General features: G+C 34.2%; 1 protein-coding gene across 3 annotated transcripts in view; it reads left to right on the plus strand.

Annotated features, from left to right (window-relative positions):
• Positions 1-24,067, plus strand: part of PSMA8 (proteasome 20S subunit alpha 8) — a 48,399-nt gene that overhangs the window by 12,608 nt on the left and 11,724 nt on the right. Inside the window, exons 2-4 of one of the 3 annotated variants that reach the window (XM_063077431.1) lie at positions 7,944-8,070; positions 15,793-15,935; positions 19,560-19,682. In XM_063077431.1, the coding sequence (XP_062933501.1) occupies positions 7,944-8,070; positions 15,793-15,935; positions 19,560-19,682 (393 nt within the window). The remainder of the gene's footprint in view (positions 1-7,943; positions 8,071-15,792; positions 15,936-19,559; positions 19,683-24,067) is intronic. The other 2 variants (XM_063077432.1, XM_063077433.1) reach the window with 2 other exon arrangements.

The following is a 24,067-nucleotide window of genomic DNA, read 5'->3' on the forward strand; positions in this document are numbered from 1 at the left end:
TAAAGAATGGAATAGACAAAAGTAGTGGAATGTCACTTAAGGGATTAGGTTACCAAGAGATGGTGACTTCCATTTTTCTCACCCTCTCTCTCCCTTGTTCTCTTGCTTGCTCACTCTGGTGGAACCCAGCTGCCATATTGTGAATTGCCTTATGGAAGGGCATATGTGGCAAGAAACTGAGGGAAACTTCTGTTCAAAAACCAGTACAGAACTGAGGTCCTTAGTCCAGCAGCCCAGGAGGAACTGAATCTTGCCAACAACCATGTGAGTGAGCTTGGAAATGGATCATCCCCCAGTTGAGCCTTGAGATACATGCAGTCCTTGTTTGCAGCCTCGTGAAAGACCCTGAGCCAGAGAGCTTAGCTGAACTGTATCCAGATTCCTGACCCACAGAGACTGTGAAGCAGCTGAACATATGTGTTTGGAACTCAGTAAATTGATCTTGGCTGGAGATGATAATTTTGTTTTAAGAGGTTTATTTTATTTATTTCTTTTTGGTGGCTGGCTGGTATGGGGATCTGAACCCTTGTCCTTGATATTACAACACCATGCTCTTACTGACTGAGCTAATCAGCCAGCTCTTGGAGATAGTAATTTTGAAGTTCATCCTTTATCTCCCCTGCTTAAAACCTATGTTGAAGGTCAAGTAGGGCTGAGCCCATGGCGCACTCGGTAGGGTGCTGCGCTGGGAGCGCCGCGACGCTCCCGCCGCGGGTTCGGATCCTATATAGGAATGACCAGTGCACTCACTGGCTGAGTGCCGGTCACGAAAAACCAACAACAACAACAAAAAATAAAAAAATAACTTAAAAAAAAAAAAAAAAAAAAGGTCAAGTAAATGAGTACTCTTTTTCCTTCAAGAAGAATAAATTGTCAACTATGTAAAGGATATCTTACAGCTGAGTTTGGAGGGAGCTTAATAACCTATGTATAACCTGGCTAAACTCTGAGAGGAGTGGGGTAGAAACCAGGTTGCTGTAGGCTGAGGGATGATGACAATATTTGTATTTGAAGGGGTTAAGAGAAAAAAAGGTATGATAAAAATGGAGTGGTCTTTTAATTTTTTGTTTAAGATAAGAGAGACTTTTGTAATATTCTTTACAATAAACCAGAATATTTAGTGTTTCCCTGAGTTCTGTGAACTGCTCTAGCAAATTAATCGAAACTGAAGAGGAGGTTGTGGGAACCTCAATTTATAGCCAGTCAGTCTGAAGCACAGATAGAATAACCTTGGCCTTGCGATTGGCATTGGAAGTGTGGGGCAGTCTTGGGGACAGAGCCCTCAACCTGATGCTATATCCAGGTAGATAGTGTCAAAACTAATTGGAGGACACCCAGCTGGTGTCTGCTGCAGAACTGATTGCTTGCTTGCTTGTGGGGAGAAATATATACACATCCAGTGTCAGAAACGTGTTGTAAGAGCATAGTGGGAGAAACAGAGATTGTTTCCCATTCAGCTTGTAATTTTGTTTTCTTCTAATGTCCTTCTCTGACTTCAGTTTAGAAGTGATACCTCCTTTCAGTTTTTTTGGAAGAGTTTCAGAATTGGTATTAATTCTTCTTTTAGTGTTTGGTAGAATTCACTAATGAAGCCATTAGGTCCTGGGCTTTTCTTTCTTGGGAGAGTCAGATTACTGATTTGATTTCCTTACTAGTTATTGGTCTGCTTGGATTTTTTTATTTCCTCATGAAATCACCTTGGTAGGTTGTATGTTTCTAGGAATTTGTTCATTTCTTCTAGGTTATCCATTATATTGGTATATAATTGTTCCTGGTAGTTTCTGATAATCCTTTGTATTTCTGTGGCATCAATTTTAATTTCTCCCATTTCATTTATAATTTTATTTGAGACTTCTATCTTTTTTTCTTAGTCTAGCTAAAGGTTTGTTGATTTTATCTTTTGAAAAAAATCGTCTCTTAGTTTCATTGATCTTTTCTATTTTTTTTTCTAGTCTCTTGTGTATTTCTGCTCTGATATTTATTTCTGTCTTCTGCTAACTTTGGGGTTTAATTTGTTCTTTTTCTGTGTCTTTGAGGTGTAAAATTAGGTCTTTTTTTCAGATCTTTCTTTTTTCATAATGTAGCCTTTTATCAGTATAAGCTTTACTCTTTGAACTGCTTTAGCTGCATTTGGTAGGTTTTGGTATGTTGTTTTTCCTTTTTCATTTGCCTCAAGTTTTTGATATCCCTTTTTATTTCTTTTTTGACCAATTGGTTGTTTAGGAGTATGTTTAATATCTACATATTTATGAGTTTTCTAGTTTTCTTTCTGTTATTGATTTCTAGTTTCACATCATCATAGAAAGAATAATTGCTATGACTTCAATCTTTCTGAATTTAAGATTTGTTTTGTGGCTTAACATTTTATCTCTCCTGGAGAATGTTTGTGCTTGAAAAGAATGTGTATTCTGCGGCTGTCATGTAAAATGTCCTCTATGTGTCTGTTAGGTCCATTTGGTCTATAGTGTTATTCACGTTTATTGTTTATTTGTTGGTTTTTTTGGTATGAATGATGTACCCATTGTTGAATGTGAGGTGTTGAGGTCCTTTATTATCAATGAATTGCTGTCTGTTTCTCCCTTTGGTTTTACTAGTGTTTGCTTTATATGTATAGGTGCTTCAATGTTGGGTGCGCATTTGTTTACAACTGTTACGTCCTCTTGTTGAACTGACCCCTTTCTCATTACATAATGATCTTCTTTGTCTCTTGTGACAGTTTTTTACTTAAAGTCTATTTTTTCTGGTATAAGTACAGCCACTCCTGCTCTCTTTTGTTTACCATGTACCTGGAATGTTTTTTTCCCATTCCTTCACTTTCAGACTGTTTGTCCTTAAAGCAAAAGTGATTCACTTGTAGAGAGTATATCATCAGATCTTGCTTTTCAGTCATTCTGTGTTTTTTGATTATAGAATTCACTTATATTTAAAGTATTTATTGATAGCCAACTGGTTAGAGTGCAGTGTTGTAACACAAGGGTCAAGGGTTCGGATCTCCATACCAGCCAGCTGCCAAAAAAAATACAAAATAAAAATAAAGTATTTGTTGATAAGTAAGAGCTTACTATTGTCTTTTTAGTTGTTTTCTGAATATTCTGTAGTTCCTTTGTTTCTTTCTTTCTCTCACTGTCTTTGATTTGATGATTTTTGTGGTCTTGATTTTTTTATCTTTTGTGCTTCTACTGTGCTTCTAGGTTTTGCGTGTGTGTGTGTGTGAGTTTGTGTGCACGTGCGCGTGTGTGGTTATCATAAAGCTTACCTAACACACCATATAGTTATATCAGTCTGTATTAAGCTAATAACAACTCCAATTGTATGCAGAAACTCAGCACTTTAACTTCTCCCTCCACATTTTGTGTTATTGATGTCACAACTTTTTTTTTTTTTTTTTTTTTTTGTCTTTTTGTGACCGGTAAGGGGATTGCAACCCTTGGCTTGGTGTCGCCCACACCATGCTCAGCCAGTGAGTGCACCGGCCATCCCTATATAGGATCCAAACCCGTGGCGGGAACGCCGCTGCGCTCCCAAGCGCTGCACTCTCCCGAGTGCACCACGGGGCCGGCCTGTCACAACTTATTTTATATGTTGTGTATCTATTAACAAATCATTGTAGATATATTTATTTTTAAAACTTTTGTCTGTTAAGTTTTTTTTTCTTTTAGCATTTATACTAGAGTTTAAAATGATTTATGCACCACCATTACAGAATTAAAGTATTCTGAATCTAACTACATTCTTACCTTTATAGTAAATTTTATACTTTCATATGTTTTCATATCATTAGCATCTTTTACTTTCAACTTGACAGAACTCCCTTTGGCATTTCTTTAAGTGAGGTCTAGTGATGATGGATTCCCACAGCTTTTGTTTGTCTGGGAAAATCTTTATCTCTACTTCATTTCTGAAGGGTATAGTAGTCTTCATTTGCAGTTGTTTTCTTTTAGCACTTCAAATATATCATTCCACTCTCTTTTGGCCTGCAAGGTTTCTGCTAAAAAATCGCTGATAGTCTTATGAGGGTCTCCCTGTACTTGACAAGTCACTTTTCTTTTGCTGTTTTCAAAAATCTCTCTGCCTTTGGCTTTTGAGAATGTGATTATTATGTTTCTTGGTGAAGATAGCCTTATATTTAATCTACTTGGGGTTTTGGGGGATTCCTGGATGTGGGTGTTCATTTCCTTCTTTGGATTTGGGAAATTTTGTAATTATTTCTTTAAATGAGCTTTCTGTTCATTTTTTTTCTTTGCTCCTTTTAGGACTGTCATAATGTAAAGATAGGTTCACTTCACAGTATCCCTAAGTCCTATGGGATTTCTCAGGCCGGCCTGTGTCTCACTCGGGAGAGTGCAGTGCTGATAAGTCCTATGGGATTTCTTTACTATTTTTCTTTCTTTTCCTTTTCTTCTTTTCTTTTCTTTTTTATTTGCTTTTCATTCCTCCGATTGAATAATTTCAAATTGCCTGTCTTCAAGCTTGCTGATTCTGTTTTTGTTTGTTTCATCAAGCAACTGTTGAAGCTTTCTATGGAGTTGTTTTTTTTTTTTTTTTTCAGTTCAGTCATTGTGTTCTTTAGCTCCAGAATTTATTTTATTCCTTTTGTTCATCATCCTTGTGTCCTTATATTGGTGACTGCACATTTGAAAACATAGGCACCTCTTCCAGTCTTTACAGACTGGCCTAGGCATGGAAAACCCTTCACCAGTCAGATCATCCAGAAATTCTGGGTGGGCCTTCTGCTAGAGTCTTCAGGCAGACTGGCCTGGTGCCTATGTTAGTGGGTGGTGCCTGAGTTCACAGGGGCCAGCCTTGTGCCAGGGTTCAGCAGAACCCAATGAACTCGGTTCCTTGTGGAACCCAATGAACCTGGGTCCACAAGGGTGGGCTTGGAGCTGGATCCATGGGGTCCACAATGAAGTTGGGTGTGCACTTCACTTTCCTTACCCTACATGGAGGGTGTCTCTCTCTGTGCTGCGTTGCCCAGGCTTGGAGGAGGGGTGACATGGATAATGTGAAACTGTCTTTCCTACCCTCTTTGATGCATCTTTTGTTATTTCTGTGCTTCCCCCAGGTGCTATAGTCTCTCACATGGATTCCTTTGCTTTTATGAAGGTATTGTCATGTGTAGCTGTTCAAATTGATGTTTCTGCAGAGGGATGAATGCTGGAATCTCCTATTCTGCTATCTTGTTGATATCGCTTCCCTCACTTTTTTCTTGAATATCTTGTTTTGAATTTTTTGTGTCAGCTTTTCTAAGTGATAATTATTGCTACTTTTCTTTATTTAGAAAGTGTTATGTTTGCCAGATTTTAGCATTCTTACATAGTTTTTCTAAAGAGAGTTAGGAACTTTTCCACTTTTATCTGTTCTGTAGAATAATTGAAATAGTATATAGGAATTACCCATAACAAGATTAGAAAGAATTAATTCATGAACCTTGTATATCTGAGACTTGTTTTTGGGGGATAGTTCTTTTCTGAAATTATTGCATGTTTGTTAGTGAGACTGAATTTTCTGTCCTTTCTTGAGTCCATATGGGCAGTTTTTAATTATTCTAGCCCATCATCCTCTTCAGTCAGGTTTTCAAATTTATTAACTTAGGGTTACAATTTTCAAATTGCTGTTTCTTCACACTTGTATATATTTCTGTCTCCTTGGATAGATTAACTGAAAGACCTACTTTAATTATTTGTTTCAAAAAATTCAAGTCTTGTTATCATTTACCAATTTTATTATTTTCTTCCCTAACCATTAATTTCTACTTTTTCCTTTTTTTTTTTTTTTCCTTTAAGCTTAGGTTAAATATTTTTATTTCTTTTTATTCTTCTCGAATGACTTATTAATTTCTTTTAATTTTTTTATTATTTGATCAATAAAGTAAGCATAAATTTTCTTCTTAGCATAATTTTGACCACATCCAAAAGACTTTGATATTAATGTTTATTATCAACATTTTCTAGATCGTCTGCATTGGCAGTTTTAACTTCTTTCCTAATTCAAAAACTATTTAGATGAGAGTTATAAAAATTATTGTGTTGTCTTATAATCAATAAATTTAATTTGATTTATTTCAACTGGGAATATTTCAAGATTTTCTTTGAGTTCTAATATATGTATATTAAATTTTTACAATGTCGCATGACTTGATGAGAAGACATGTTCCCTATAGTGTATAAAGTTCAACATTTGTCTATTTGATGAGGGATGTGGAGGGAGAGTTTCTGATTTTAGATAAGATGGTTAAGGAAGGACTCTTAGATAAACTGACAGATTGTAATGAAATGAGGAAACAATAAGAGCAAAAGCCTTAGTAAATTGTTTCTGCTTTCATTGAAAGAGGTAATCTCAGATGTAGTTCTATATCTAACCTGTTCTTTATTTTTACTTCAATGAAATGCTAATTCAGAGCAGTCCTTTTGCATAGTTGTTTTGTATAAAACAATACTAGTAACATCACATTTGGCCACAAGGCAATCATTAATACAACTATACGTACATCAACATTTTTAGATTACCATTGTAATACAGAACTAAAATTGTAATAGACTACTCTTGGACCCCCGAGAGTATGCCTCTGTTTTTTCATAAGTCCCTGTTTGAGAACTACTACCACTGTAGATTTTTCTTTAGAATTTTTTCCACTTCCTTCCACAAAACAGGGAGAGAGGAAAGAGTAGTAGTTACTCTACTTGTTTTATTCATGTTGAATTGAGACTTGCTTTACCAGTGTTATAGGGCAAGGGCATGTGGTCTTTCTCTTGGCTGCTTATGGTCACTGTCCTAACTTAGTTCATTCAGGCTGCTCTAACAAAATACCACAGCATAGGTAGCTTATAAAAACAAGGTATTTATTTCTCACAGTTCTGAAGGCTGGGAAATCTGAGGTCAAGACTGATTTGGAGGGCCAGCCTGTGGCTCACTTGAGAGAGTGTGGTGCTGATAACACCAAGGCCACTTGTTTGGATCTCTATATAGAGATGGCCAGTTAGCTCACTTGGGAGAACGTGGTGCTGACAACACCAAGTCAAGGGTTAAGATCCCCTTACTGGTCATCTTTTAAAAAAAGACTGATTTGGTGTCTGAGGAGGGCCCATTTCCTGGTTCATAGATGGCACCTTTTTGCTGTGTCCTCACATGGTGGAAGAGGCAAACAAACTCTCTAGGGCCTCTTTTATAAGGGTACCAATTCCATTCATGAGGGCTCTACCCTAAGGACCTAATCACCTTCCAAAGGCCCTACTTCTTAATACCATCACCTTGAGGATTAGGATTTCAATGTATGAATTTTGGGGGAGAATAAACATTCAGCCCACAGCAGCCCTCGTTTACTATTCTTCCAGATTATGAGATATGTGTGAGAGCTTTTGAAGAATTTTATCTACTTAACTTTCTATACTACTACTACCAGTACTTGCACTACTCACTCTATAAGGAATCCACATGGATTCCTAACATCTTCTTTTATTAAGGTTAAAATTTTAGTTAATTTAGGGCTGGCCCGTGGCTCACTCGGGAGAGTGCGGTGCTGATAACACCAAGGCCACGGGTTTGGATCCTATATAGGGATGGCCGGTTGGCTCACTGGCTGAGCGTGGTGCTGACAACACCAAGCCAAGGGTTGAGATCCCCTTACTGGTCATCTTTAAAAAAAAAAAAAAAATTTAGTAAATTTAGATACCATTTTTTCAGGTGTATTGTATAAGATTAGGATACTCATGTGGTTTCAGCATTGATGGTATTTTCATTGCATTTCTAACTATTTGTGTTCTTTGCTTTGAGTTTGGGGAATGGACTTCCAGTAAGCCTGTACCTATGTAGCTATTTTCCTAGTAGTCTACTTTTCTCATTTTTATTGAATGTCTAAGAAACTTTTCTCCCAAGTCATGAGTTAGAATAACTTGATTTTAAACTTAAAACTGACAAGTTTTGTTTTTTTAATTACTTGACAGGTCGGAATTCGAGGTACCAATATAGTTGTGCTTGGGGTAGAAAAAAAATCTGTTGCCAAGCTTCAAGATGAAAGAACTGTGAGGAAAATTTGTGCCCTTGATGACCACGTCTGTATGGCTTTTGCAGGTATTTATGGACCTACAATAATGATGCATTGTATCTTACTGTGCTAGGGCAACACTATTGGCCCCCTTGCCACAGTTGTGCTGTATTTGTACAACACATCAAGTTTTACTTTATCTCTTATTAAAAGCAAACAGTATATCCTATTATTGAAAGAAAATCATACCTCTGTAAACTGAGAGTTCTGATAACGAACTTTGATAAAGCGTAAGTGTTAGAAGATATATATTATATTGCCTTACTTATAACTTTAGGTAGCTATTTCTTTTTAAACTTCTTTTTTTTTAAAAAAATTATAGACTTGCAAGAATTTAACAAAAAACACAAGGAAGTCTACTTTACCTTTTACCCAATTTCCTTCAATGGTAATACCTTTAGGACCAGAAAATTGACATTCATACAATCCACAGAGCTTATTCAGATTTCACCAGTTTTACGTGCATTCATTTGCATGTGTATGTGTGTAGTTTTGTTATGCTTATCACATGCGTAGATTCATATATCCATCACCATAGTCCAGATACAACTCTTTCATTACCACAAAGCTACCTCATGCTATTCCTTCTCCTATCTCTAACTTTTGGCAACCACTAATCTATTCTTTATAATCTTATCATTTTGAGGATGTTGTAATGATAAAATCTTATGATATAAACCTTCTCAGATCAGCTCTTTCTATCCAGCATAATTCCCTTGCAGTCCATCCAAGTTGTTTTATGAATCAATAGTCCATTCCTTTTTATTGCCGAGTAGTATTTTATGGTATGAATGCACCACAGTTTATTGATAACTCAGCCATTGAAGGACATTTGGATTATTTCCAGTTTTTGTCTGTTATAGTAGTTTCTTCTTATTGATAGGAGATATATTCCAAGACTCCCCTTGGATGCCTGAAACCTTGGATATTACCAAATGCTATGTACCTATGATAAAATTTAATTTATAAGCTAGACACAGTAAGGCATTAACAATAATTGATAATAAAATACAACAATTATAATAATATGCCAGTATCACTACTCTTGTGCTTTAGGGCCATAATTAAGTAAAATAAGTGTTACTTGAACACAAGCACTGCAATACCAGGACAGTTGATCTGATAACTGAGATGGCTATGGGTGGGTAGCATATACCATGTGGATGTGTTGGACAAAGGGATGATTCACATCCCAGGTGCGATGGAGTGGGACAGTATGAGACTTTATCACACTACTCAGAATGGGGCACAGTTTAAAATTTATTAATTATTTTTATTTGGAATTTGTATTTAATATTTTTGGACCATGGTTAACTTCAGGTAACTGACACTGCAGAAAGCAAAACCACAGATATGGGGAGAACTTTTGTACAAGTAACATTTCCATGAACACTTCTGGACAGATTTTTGTGTGAACATAGGTTTTTATTTCTCTGGGATAAATTCCTAAGAGGGTAATTGCTGGATTGTGTAGTAATTCATGCTTAGTTTTATAAAATACTGCCAAATTGTAGTCCAGAGTGGCTGTACTATTCTACATTTTCACTAACAATATGAGTGACTCATTTTCTCTGCATCCTCAGCAGCATTTAGTGGTGTTACTATGTTTTATTTTAGACATTCCTATAGGTGTGTGGTGATGTCTACTTGTAGGCTTAATTTGTATTTCCCTCAAGGCTAATGATGTTGAACATATTTTCATGTGCTTATTTGCCTCTGTACAGCAAATAAGACATGTCCCTTGTCATTTTTTTAGCTTGTTTTTTAATTGTGTTTTTAAAAACTAGAATCTTATATTGAAGTTTAAAAACCTCATTCAGCAAAAGATAGCCTTTATCCTACTGTTTTAAAAAAAGAATTATCTTGCCACAAAGCAGGTTTTAATAAATTTAGAAAGATTGAAGTCATCATACAAAGTATCTTTTCTGATCAAAATGAAATGAAACTAGAAATCAATAGCAGAAGGAAAACTTAAAAATTCACAAATATGTGGGTATTTAACAGTATACTCCTAAATCACTCATGGGTCAAAGAAAAAAATCTCAAGAGAAATTAGCAAATATCTTGAGAGAAATGAAAATGAAACCACATCAGAATTTAGGGGATATAGTGAAAGTAGTGCTAAGAGGGAAATTTATAGCTGTAAATGTTTGTATTAAAAAAGAAAGATCTTAATTCAACAACCTAACTTTATACTTTAAAACTAGACAAAGAAGAAGAAACTAAATCCAAAGTTAGCAGAAGGAAATAATGAAGATCAGAGTAGAGACAAATAAAAGAAAATAGAAAACGATAGAAAAAATCAACAAAACCAAGAGTTGGTTCTTCAAAAAGATCAACAAAATTTGCAAACCTTTAGTTAGATTGACTAAGAAAAAAAGAGAGAAGACTCAAAACAAGAAATGAAAAGGGGGACATTATTGCCAATTTGCAGAAATAAAAAGGATTTATAAGAGAGTACTGTGAGCAGTTGTGCACCAACAAAATTTCTTGAAACACAAATTACCTAAAGTTAATCAATAAGATATAGAAAATCTCAGCAGATATAGCAAGAAAAGACACTGAATTAGTTATCAGAAATCTCCCAACAAAGGAAAGTTCAGGACCTAATGGCTTCATTGGTGAATATTACCAAACATTTTAAAGAAGAATTAACAGTAGTCCTTCTCAGACTCTTCAAAAAAATTGAAGAGTGAACTCTTCCAAACTCATTCTGTGAGCCAAAGCCAGACAAAAACACTACAAGAAAACTACTGATCAATATCCCTTATGAAGTGATGCAAAAATTGTCAAAATACTAGCAAACTGAACTCAGCTTATTAAAAGGATCACACACTATGACCAAATGAGATTTATTCCTGGAAAGCAAGGATGGTTCAACATATGAAAATCAATCAGTACAATACACCACATTAACAGAAAAAGGAAAAAACTACATGATCATATCAATTGACAGAAAAATTTGACATAATTCAACATTCTTTTTTGTTAAAAACACCCCAAAAACTAGAAATAAAAGAAAATTACCTCAACATAACTAAGGTCATATGTGAAAAACCCACAGCTAACATCATAGTCTGGTGAAAGACTGAAAGCTTTTCCTTTAGAATCAGAAAGAAGATAAGGATGCCCACTTTTGCCACTGCCATTCAACATAGCAATGAAAGTCCTAGTGAGAGCAATTATGCAAGAAAAATAGGTAAAAAGCATCCAAGTTGGGAAGGAAGAAGTAAAATTATCTGTGTTCACAGTTAACGTGATTTTACATGTAGAAAATCCCAAAGATTCCACAAAAGAATTGTTAGAAGTAATGAATGAATTGAGCAAAGTTGTAGGATATAAAATCAACACTCAAAAATCAGTTGCATTTCTATACACTAACAATGAACAATCAGAAAAGGAAATTAAGAAAACCAGTTCCAGTTACAATAGCATCAAAAAGAATAAAATACCTGTATGGAATAAACTTAACTAGAGGAAGCAAAAGGCACTGAAATATACAAAACATTGATAAAAGAAATTAAACACAAGTAAATGGAAGGACATTCCCTATTTATGGATTGGAAGACTTAATATTGTTAACATGTCAGCACTACCCAAGGCAATCTACAGATTCAGTGTTATCCCCATCAAAATCCCACTGACTTTTTTGGTAAAAATAAAAACTTCTATCCTTTAATTCATATGAAATTTTAAGGAATCCTGAATAGGCAATAATCTTGAAAAAGAAGAACAAAGTTGAATTGATTTCAAACATCTTGATTTCAAAACTTACTACAAAGCTACAGCAGTCAAAACAGTACTGGCATAAAGATAGACACATAAACCAGTAAAGTGGAATAGAGAGCCTAGAAATAAACTCTTGCATATATAGTCAAATGATTTTCAACAAGAGTGCCAAGACCATCCAATAGGGAAAATATAGTCTTTTCAACAATTGGTGCTGGGCTAACTGGATATCCACATACAAAAGGTGAAGTAGGATCCTTACCTAACACCATATGCAAAAATTAACTTAAAATCGATTAAATACCTAAACATAAGAGCTAAAACTATAAAACTTAAGGGGAAAGTTTCATGAGATTGGAATTGTCAGTGATTTCTTGGATATGACACCAGAAGCACAGACAAAAAAAAAGAAAAGAAAAAAGAAATTGGACTGCTTCAAAATTTAAAACTTTATAAAAAATAAAAATTTTTTAAAAAATTAAAAAAAGAAAACAATCAAAATCTTTAGTGTAACAAAGGACACAATTGACAGAGTGAAAAAGCAGCCTACAGAATGGAAGAAAAAATACAAGAGTACTTCAAAAAGTTCATGGAAAAATAGAATTAAAAGATAATATGAATCTTTCCAGGAACTTTTTGAAGTACTCTCATATTTACAAGTCATATATCTGATAAGGGATTAATAGCCAGAATATATAAAGAACACTTAAAACACACAAAAACAAACAACCCAATTCAAAAATAGGCAAAAACTTGAATAGACATGTCTCTGAAGAAGATATATGAATAGCCAATAAGCATGTGAAAAGATGATCAACATTACTAGTCATTAGGGAAATGCAAATCAAAACCACAATGGGATACCACTTCACACCAATTAGTATGGCTGTTATCATGCAAACAAACATAAAACAGAAAATACCATTGGTGGGAAAGTAAAATGGTGTAACCCCTAGGGAAAACAGTATGGCAACTCCTCCAAAAATTAAACTTGGAATTACCATATGATCCAGCAATTTCACTTCATAAATATCTCAAAGAATTGAAAACAAGGACTCAAACAGGTATTTGTATACTGTGTTAACAGCAGCATTTTTCACAATAGCCAAAAGGCAGAAGCAACCCAAATGTCCATTGACAGATGAATGAAAAAGCAAAATGTGGTAAATACATACAATACACTCTAATTCAGCCTTGAAAAGGAAGGAAATTCTGACATACTCTACAATATGTACAAACCTTAAAGACATGCTATGTGAAATAAACCAATCACAGTAGGACAAATACTGTAGGATTCCACTAAGTACCTAGAGTAGTTGGATTTATAGAGACAAGAAGTAGAATGGTACTTGCCAGGGTGGGATGGAAGAATGGGCATTTATTGTTTGATGGGTACAGAGTTTCAGTTTTGTAAGATGAAAAACATTCAGGAGATGGATGGTGGTGATGGTTGCACATGTGAATGTACTTAATGCACTTTAAAATGGTAAATTCTATGTATATTTTACCACAGGAAAAGAAAACAGAAAAAAAGGAACTTATTTTAATATTAATGATGTGAGGGTTGGCTGGTTAGAGTGTGTGGTGCTGATAACACCAAGCCCAGAGTTTAGTCCCTGTGCTGGCCATCAGCCACAAAAAAAAAAATAGCAAACAAAAATAAATAATATAATTTATGTGGAATGGTTTAATTTCTGGTACTCATACATACCTTTCTGACTTTAATATAAAAATAATTTTAATATGTACATATCTTTTTTGCAGAGTAAAATAAACATTTACAAATATTCTTCCCCTTTCTGGCCAGTTAGCTTGGTTGGTTAGAGTGCAGTGTTATAACACTAAGCTCAAGAGTTCCGATCCCCATACCGGCCAGCTCCAAAAATAAATACACATACATACACACACACATACATACATACATACATACATACATACATACATACATACATACATACATACATACATACATACATACTTCCCCAGATGTTAATTGGTTTTATAATTGAAAAATACCTGAATATCTATTGTTGAAGAATTGGTGTAATGAATCATGGTATATCCATGCAATGACTTCAAAGTATAGACTTCGGAGTAATATCAACTGGAAGGTAAGCCAGACTCCATTGTCTACAACACCTGTGACTGTGGGCAAGGTACTTAACTGCGCCTTGCCTCAGTTAACTCATCTATGGGAGTACCTTATTGAATAAAGGGAGTTAATACATGTGAAGCATTTGGAATAGTGCCTGACATGTATGAATGTTTAACAAATATTGCTACTATTATTACCATTACTATTACTACTACTACTACTATATTATCATCATTATTATTATTACTTAGTACAAAATTTAAAAAGGTGGTAGGATCTGTATGTATTGACATAAAGTATCCATGATATATATTTTTAAAAGTGGGTTAAAAAAAAAGATAAGAGTAGGTTACAGAAGAATGTATATAATATAGTTATATTTATTCATTTTGGAATTATATGGTAGCTTTTATTTGTTAGAATACTTTATAGTGAGCCCATATCAGAGCAAAAATATAGTTCCATTTTGAAAAAAAATCGCACTCTTGATGATGTTGTATTGTGCCTTTAACATTTAGAAAACAAGTCTTAGGAAAAATCAAAGAATTTGAAAAAAAATATTTCATGTAGCATGTAGAATTTCATTTAGTACAAATTTTATATTAAGATAGTATCTTCAAGGTAAAGTTGTGGTATAAATGTAAAAGCATTAGAATGAGAGCTCATCGATTCTGTAGATAGCTTATATATAAACAAAGTGAAAGTGTAATTTTAAATGTTTTCTTCAAATAGAATTTGTTGTCTTTTGCCTAGCCAATTAATATTGATTGGCATAATTGCTATTTCTTTTGTTAATAACAGACACATACACATATACTGTGTTTCTCATATAGTTTGACAAATTTATCACTAATTTTTTCCCCTTTATTCAGTTTTATTATTACTAAGTATGTTATTTTTATATTTCTTCAGGTTTGGATTATATTAACATTAACTCATTAAAGAGGAAATACTTAGAAATATTCTATTTGATCATATTTCTAACTAAGTGAAGTTTTAATCCATATGGTAGACTACGTCAATCTCTTTCCATTTCTTTCTCTTAGATAACATTTGCAAAGAGAAGAGAATTAGTTTCTCTTCCTTTAACTGAGTGTCTGATTACAGTTTTTACCCTACCTATGAGTGTTAGGATGATTGTTCACAGTGGCATAATCTGTCAACTTCTTCATTGTTGATTAATATAAACTGTCTTTGGGGGCTGAAGATTCTTTCAGATTTGTAGAGATGGTGTGGAAGGGAAACAAGGTTTGTGACTAAAACACTAATGGTTATATGAGAAATGGCTACGTTTCCAAGATTTTGTGAATAAATTTTCTTGGCAATTTAGTTACTATTAAGAGAGCGGTGAAAGAAACAAAATGGCCATCGAAAAGTCAAATGCCAAAGAAGTGTTTAATAGAAATGTTTGCAACCATTGCATAATGGTTCCATTTGTTTCTCTTTTAATAAAATCACATTCTCTTTCCTTAGAGAAGTGTTGAGAATTAAGCACATGATGTTTTGGTATTGCAAAAGCAAGGTCAAGCATTTTCTCTGTCTTAACATTCTTGATTTTCAAACCCTTAGTCGCAGAGAAAAAACTGAAAAGTAACATGTCACACTTATATTGAATGTAGTTTGAATTCATTGGATATATGTTTGGCAATGAAATAATAACTCTTGTTTTCATAAGAAGAAATACTGCTATTAGTGTTTAAGCCACTATTCTTTAAAACCATTTTCCTTAAAAATTCAATAAGAATGCGTCAAATTAATTCTTAAAGGAAATAAATCAGAATGTAGGACAAGTGATACTTTATTTTACAAATCCTTTATAATGGGCATGTAGTGAGGGGGAAAAAAGGATGTTATAAGAAAGTTTTCATGGTGGCTAAAACCTTTTGACAAGGAAAAATATTGTAAAAAAATTTTTTTTGTAAAGTTTTGACTATTTTTGTAGGACTGACTGCTGATGCTAGAGTAGTAATAAACAGAGCCCGTGTGGAGTGCCAGAGCCATAAGCTTACAGTTGAGGACCCAGTCACTGTAGAATATATAACTCGCTTCATAGCAACTTTAAAGCAGGTAAGCTAATATTCTAACAGATTTCTTTAAGTTTTCTCCTTTTCCTTCATTATGGGCCTATCATAGAAATACTACAATCACTCCAACCATTTAGCCTATTAAATCTATTAAATTCCTTATTCTTTCTCACACTTATTTCATACTCACACTCTTATTACAGTAGAGTAAATTGATTTAATCACTAGAAATCTCAATCAGTATCAGCTCTGGGAATTATATTAAAAATAAGTCTAATCTTTCAAAGGGATTTCTACACCTCTGGAAATGTAGAAAGAACCATTCTTTAAAGTTTTCCAAAGAAATATCCATTATTCTTTTACCTACAAACCTTCTATGGTTTGAATGTGTCCCCCAAAAAGCATGTGTCAGAAACTTAATCCCCAGTGCAACAGTGTTGAGAGGTGGGGTCTAATTGGAAGTGTTTATGTAATAAGGGTTGCACTCTCATGAATGGATTAAGGCCAGATTATGAAATGGCTTGAGGCTGCAAATTCAGTCTCTTGCTGTCTCTTGCTTGAGCTGTCTTGTCATTCTGCCGTGGGATGATGTAGCATGAAGGTCCTGGCTAGATGTGGGCCCCTCGATTATGGACTTCCCAGCCTCCAGAACTCTGTTCTTTATTAATTACCCAATCTCAGGTATTCTTTTATAGCAGCACAAAACAGACTAAGACAAAACTTAAACACAGCTGATCAAGTTTAGATGTGATTTCTGGGCTGGCTGGTTAGCTCAGTTGGTTAGAGCTCAGCTTTGTAACACAAAGATCCCAGGTTCAGATCTCCATACTGGCCAGCTGCCAAAAAAAAGAAAAAGAAAAAGAAAAAGAAAAATTCTATTAAAAAAAGAAAAAGGTATGATTTCTTCCAAATCTATTCATAAATACATGGCTTAACATGAAGTATAAGCATGATATATTCAAATACAGCATTATTTTTTCACTTATTTTGTGTGTACTTTATATATAGCAACATCATCCTTATCATTCTTACTAACGATAAGATTATAATACTGTTTCTAGTTGCTGATAATTTAGTTACATTGTTTCATTTCTTTGTTCTCCTTCCCTCTCCTTCCCCTCCCCCACCTCTCTCTCTCTCCTCATCCTCCTCTTTGTCACAGCTTTCATTTTTTTATTTTGAATTAGATTGTTAAATTAATTTTTAGTATAGGATTACTAGATTAGAGATGGTAATTGGTTTTAAGACTCTTGTTATGTGTAGCTAAATTGCTTGCCAGAAATATTGAACCAATTTTTATTGTGCAACTAGCAATGCATAAATGTATCCCTGAAGAATCATCAACATTGGGTTTTTCATTTTTTCTTTGATTTTGCAAATAAGTATCACATAGTACTGTAATAGTTGTTTTAATTTGTGTTTTATAATTAGCAGTGAGGCTGAATTTTTTTCCACATGTTGGTTTGTTATCTCATTTCTGCTAGTGTAAACTATCTTTACTTTTGACAGGAATTCAAATGATTAAGAGTGTTCCTGTAGGAGCCAGAATTTGGGGGTTTGGATCCTGGCTTTGCTACTTCTTAGTGCCTTTGGCACTATTTAGCCTACTTTTGCTCCAATTTCCTTTTTTATAAGATGAGCATTATAATAATACCTACTTTCTTGAGCTGCATGATGGGTTAAATGATTCAATACATTTCAGACATTTAGGATACTTTCTGGCATGGATTTAACCAATTGTCCATGTTACAGATTTTTTTATAAACTCTATATATTCTAAATATTAAAGTTGTAACTGATTGGCTTATAACAAAATTGCCCTATTTGGGTTTTTATAGTTTGTTCAAGAAAATTCAACAGTTTTATATTATTCTACTTTTCTATTTTATTTGCTTTGATTTTCCCAGTTAAAAGGTATTCACCAAAAAAAGGAGACAACATCATATATACAAGGTTTCCAATTGGTATTTTTTGGTTTTCTTCTAGAAATATGAAGGCTATGCATAGAATATTTATGGAAACATAAATCTGTAACAGTGGAATTGCCACCGGGGAGGCCTGGGGTGCTGGGGCAAAATATAGATATCTCATATGTACCTTTTGTACTTCTAAATTATTTTAACCCTGTGCATGTATTACTTTTTCATATGTTCTGTTTTATTGATTTTTTATGCAATTTATGTTGCTAAACTTAGATATTTAATTTCTGTTCTTGATTTCTTATTATTAAATGGACTGGATTTGCTTAAAAATTAATTTGCCTTTGAGAAGTTTATTCATCTTCCTCTGAAATTAATTTGATATTTGCATGCTTTTGGAAGACTTAAGAGAGCTATATCAAATAATTGTAGAAATTATAAAATGAAATATGTAAATTTTAATGTTTTACATCTCCAGTTTTTGTGAAAATTTGAAGCCCTACTTCCTACAGAGTATTATGTTATTCGTCTGTTATTTAATTTATGTATTTGTTATTTGAACAAATAAATGCATATCCTTTAAAAAAAACAATAAATGTTTGCTAAATAAATGAAGAAATAAGTATGGGTAAAAAATGAATAAATAAAATAAAGTGAAAGGACTTGGAATCACAGAAAAACAAAATCAGAAAACATGGTTGATTAAGCAAATAAAGCAAAAGTGTCTCTCCTCTAAGGTATATTTACAAAGCATCTACTCCATACCTAGGTATGAACTAGAAGCATTAGAAAGTGCAAAAGAATTAAGACATAAACCCTATTCTTTAAGAGTTTATTTATGTTCATAGCCCAACTATTTGCATTCAGAATTTCAAGTGGCTTTTAAAAATACATATAATTAAATTGAAAAATAAAAAAAATAGATCTGATACATAAATAAGACCAAAAAGAAAGGTAGTATAAAGCTATTTCAAGCCATAGTTATATACCATGTTGTGTACAGCCACAGGGTTATATGCGCTTATGTAAAGTTGCCTATCAAGGCTGCCTCTTTAAATGACTTCTAGGGACACCAGTCTCAGTGTGAATTCCACTCCTTGGTGCACAAATCCAGGAAGTTCCCTAGCACTAAAATAAAAAGAAATACAATTGGTTTCCAGTGCTCCATTGTCTGTTAAGGAAAAACATACTTTTTCTTCAAGAGATACAAAGGTTTCCTTGTCTTGGGACTGAAAGAATTGTCTTACTTGGGTTATTAAGGAGAGATAACTTGTTATATAATGAACAGAATATACTGGATAATAACAGTATCAAGTAAGGATTCTTGATAATAATAGTAGTCATTATAGTGTTCCTCAAGGTAAACTAAGGACATGCTTCTAAAGCATAGCACATTGAAATCAGCTTTACTGAGAACCAAAATGGCATGGCATAAATACACTTCTCTGCTGTTAAAGAGATTACAATCTAGATATGTTATCAAAATGTACACAAAGCAACAAGAAAACAATTTTAAAATAATATATAAGTAAACTTATGATTTTATTGTGTAGACTATATATCTTAGTTTCTTAAAAATTTTATCAGAAATTGAGGTTAGTCCAGAGAGGGTTAGGAGAAGGATCTCAAAAAATATGTAGAATAAGAATCAGGAAAGTAGAACATTTTGGCAGCAATGCTTTATTTTTATTAGAATTTTTTATTTGATAAGTAATAGTATTGTGCTAAAAATACATTTTATTTTTCAGAAGTATACCCAGAGCAATGGACGAAGACCTTTTGGTATTTCTGCCTTAATTGTAGGTTTTGATGATGATGGTATCCCAAGATTATATCAGACAGACCCCTCTGGTACTTATCATGCTTGGAAGGTGAGTCATGAGTTTGTTAATTTTTTTTAGAAGTTGACTAAATGTATTCACTGTAAAAGCTTTATTGCTTTCAAGGGCGTGACAAAGTTATATTGTATTAAAATATTGATGGTGGCACAAACTTCATAAATGTAAATAAGCTAGTCAGAAACTATAATGGTTTTGGATGTATAGAGAAACACATTGGTTTATTAATCACAGGGTCTTTTCCTTACTTTTGAATAAAATGTGACAAACCTACATGTTTATAAATGGCCAAACAAGAGAAATATTCAGTTTCTATTCATTGTTCATTCTTCCAAATTAGTATTGCATCATATAGATGCTTGCTTTGAATAGAAATAGTTTTTCTGCTTTTAATAAAGAATTAGATGGGCATTTAAACTCCATACAGGAATATTTAGTGCATCATCTATTCTAGGAGAGACAGAGCACCCCTATGAATCTATACTTATTTACGTGTTAGTATGTGGCGGTGATCTCCATGTAATTCCTGGAATATAGTTTGTTTTCTGGACAAATTATTCTTCTTTTGTTGTTGTTTCTTTTTTTTCTTTTCTTTTTTTTTGGATAAATTGTTATTCTTGTTCCAGTACCTAACTACTAACTTTGTTTAATAGTGCACTCAAATCCAATATAAAAGTCTAGGGCCTGGAAAAACTATTGGCAGTTCCCAGAAGTGAATTTTCGTATATTCTTGTATATAGGAATAAATAAGGTTAAACTACAGAATCTAATATAAGTGACTTTAACTTAATTAAAAGTTTAAATACCCAGGCCTAAAATAATTTCATGCAGAGTTTATGTTACTATTTTTAAGAGCCAAATAAGTTAATGGGGAAATATTGTTGTGGTCTTTATGGCTGTGTTAATTAAAGGATTTGATTTCAGCTGACCATGCTCATAATATTCTTTTATATACTAGTTAATCAGGCCAGCAAAATAGTGGATTATGTTCTCACAACAAATATACTTGTGTCAGTTGCACATCTTCTTTTAACGTACTTGGGTAATCTGATAATCAGAAGGCATGGATTTACCTGCTGCAGGTATCAGAAATTTTTTCTGCCAATGAGACGTCTCTTACAAGTACTAGATTTCTTGTGCCTTCCAAATCTGTACCCTAAATAAACCAAGTTATTACACTCAGTCTTTAAATATTTTAAGCCTGCCATCTTCTGTTTGCATTTATCATTACATCATTACCCTCCATTTCAATATGCAACAATTTCTAAGTTTATATAATTTGTCATTTTAATTTGATTGCTTTCTGGGGACATACAGAGAGGTATTTTTATTTTATCTCAGTCAGTTAGAAAATTATAGAATTTTCAGATTATTGGGAATTTTTTTGATCATCTTGGTTTGAAACTATGCTCTGCTGTGCTATCTTCAGGCCACGTGGTGGGCCAGGGAGAGCATGAACAGTGCGTGCACATGCATACACTGTACACCCCACTATCATCATTTTATGTGTGTACTTTCTTATGAGATTTTGGTTGAAGGAAGTATTAACAGCTTTAAAAAAATTATAACGAAAACATTTGAAACCATTTTTATTTTACACATTTGTAAACCGAGATTCAGGGGTTAAGTAAATTTTTATGTTCACACTCCAAGTTAATAGCAGTACTGGAATTAGAGATCAGGGTCTTCTATCTTGAAAGGTAGAATAAAATCTTCTCATTGATTTCTACTTCTGGGAATTATAGCCCTTTAGCCATGAGATCAAGCTTTCTTTATTTTTATCTATTGTTTATTTTTTTGTCTTTGTTTGTTTGTTTTTATTCTGGCATATTATACTAGGTAGCCTAATAAAATGGTGCAGTGGGCTTTTGAGGACACAGCTATGGCACTGGCATGACAACACTTTGCAGAACTAGTTTGTAGTTTTATAAAGTGCAGGTAAAGGAAAATGTGGAATAGGTAGCAGAAATAGAAAGGTATAAATATTAACTGACCACATGATCTGTTGCAAAAATGAGAATAGAAATAGCTGATACCAGCACTTTGGTTTGTTGGGGTTTTTTACCTGGCGTGTGGCACAAACATTTCTTTCTGAAGATTCTTTCTAGTGATTCTGCTTTAATGGGTTACAGAGCCTTCCTTTAACTTTTTTCACTTTACATGGGAGTACTGAGACCTCTAGAAAATCCCTTGAGTTGTAGACACTTCTTCCGTAGTCCCATTATATAACAGTGACTTTATTTCCCTTGATAATCAAAACAAATCATACTATCTGCTATGGTTTATCCCCAACAAAACCCATGTTGAGGCTTGGTCCTTAATGTAATGCTGTTCAGAGGTAGTGGGACCTTTAAGAGGTATTTGGGTCATGAAAGGATCTGTTCTCGTGAAGTGATTAATGTAGTCTCAAGGGAATAAGTGAGTTCTCGCTCTCATGTGATTAGTTACCTGCGAGAGCAGGTGTTATAAAGTGAGGTTGCCTTTGGTTTTTGGTCCCTTTTTCCATGCACCTGGTTCCCATTTTGTTTCTTGGCCATGTTTTGACGTAGCACGAGGCCCTCACCAGAAGCTGCCAGATGTGGCTGCCCAATCTTTAATTTCCCACCCTGCAGAACCGTGAGCTAAATACACCTCTTTTCTTCATAAATTACCCAGTATCAGGTATTCTGTTATAGCAACACAAAATGGACTAAGACACAATGTATGTTAGTCCATTTTCTGCTGCTTATAACAGAATGCCTGAAACTGGGTAATTTGTAAAGAAACAAAATTTATTTCTTACAGTTTTGGAGGCTGGGAAGTCCATGGTCCAGGGGGCACATCTGGTGAGGGCCTTCTGGGTGGGAACTCTCTACAGCATTGCTGTAGTGAGAATGGTATGAACAAGAGAGTTAACATGCTCATTTGTTCTCCTTATAAAACCATCAGAACCGTTCCCATTAAACCATTAACCCATTACTCCTGAATGGATTAATCCATTCACAAAGGCACAGTCCTTATGATCCAATCACCTCTTAAAGGTCCCACCTTGCAAATACCATAGTTGGATTTCCCATCCTCTTAATATTGTTGCAATGAGATCAAGTTTTCAACACAAACTTTTTGTGGGGGACACATTCACCCATAGCATCATCCTTACAATAATCCCTTCCTTGCCTACTGGTTCAATGGCTTGAGGAGCCCAAAATGGCCCAGTCTCAAAATGGCAGTCTCAGCTTCAAGTTCAGTGAAATTATTATGTTCCCTGATAGAAACATCCTTCCCTACCCCACTTCCTCCTCTACCTTAGAAACTAGGACCTTTAAACTAGCAGAAGCAGGTGGGAACTGGAACCAAACATTTTACAGGTGGGCTAGTAGTTGTATTAATGAGATACATATATTCTTTGACTACTAGATTTGTGGCTATGGGAGAAATTAATTACTGGTTTATGGTTCAGGGTACATACAAAATCTTATAAAACAGAACCCTAGCCCTGGAAGATGTCACCTAGCTGCTGCTGAAACTGAGTCTTCAGTAGCCTATCCACCTTTCTATCAGGCTGGCTACTTCAGGATGATAGAGAACAGGATAAGACCACTGAATCCCATGGGCATAAGCCCATCCCCCTATGTCCTCACAATCAGTTTCTTGCTCTGAAGCAGTGCTTTGTGGGATACCTTGGTGGTGAAAAAAGCATTCAGTAATTCCACGGGTGAGAGAACTGACAGAAGCATTTGGCCTAGGTAAGAGAAACTTATATCCAGAGTAAGTTTTTCTTCCAGTGAGAGCAAACTGCTGCCCCTTTCCTGACAGAAGAGTCTAATGAAATCAGTCATGTTAGCAGGTTGCCATGAAGCTCTGCCAGTATCCAGATCAACTGTAGTGAGGAAACAACCATTTTTAGATTTTTTTTTTTTTTTTTTTGACAGCTGGCCAAGACAGGGAATCGAATCCTTAACCTTGGTGTTACAAGTTTGTACTCTAACCACCTGAGCTAACCAGCTAGCCCCTAAATTTTTTTTCTTCACATGTTTTCATACTGAAGAAATTCTTTTTCACTTGTTTAATGAACAAATGGAAAAATTGTATATATTTATGGTGCAAATGTGATGCTTTGATATATAGCATGTATACATTGTGAAATGCTTAAATTAAGCTAATTAACATATCCATCACTTCACTTACTTATTTATTGTAATGAGAACATTTAAAATCTACTCTTTTTAAGTACTTTTCAAGTATACAATTCATTATTATTAACTATATTCACCATGTTTTACAGTAGATCTCCAGAACTTATTTCTCCTGAACAGAAACTTTGTACCCTTTAACCGACAACTTTCCATTCCTGTCTCCTCCTTCTTTCCCTCCCTCCCAGCCCTGGTAACCACCATTCTATTCTCTGCTTCTATGAGTTCAATTTTTTTAGATTCCAC

This window comes from Cynocephalus volans, chromosome 13, assembly GCF_027409185.1.
Source record: "Cynocephalus volans isolate mCynVol1 chromosome 13, mCynVol1.pri, whole genome shotgun sequence".
In the NCBI taxonomy this organism is placed as follows: Eukaryota; Metazoa; Chordata; class Mammalia; order Dermoptera; family Cynocephalidae; genus Cynocephalus; species Cynocephalus volans.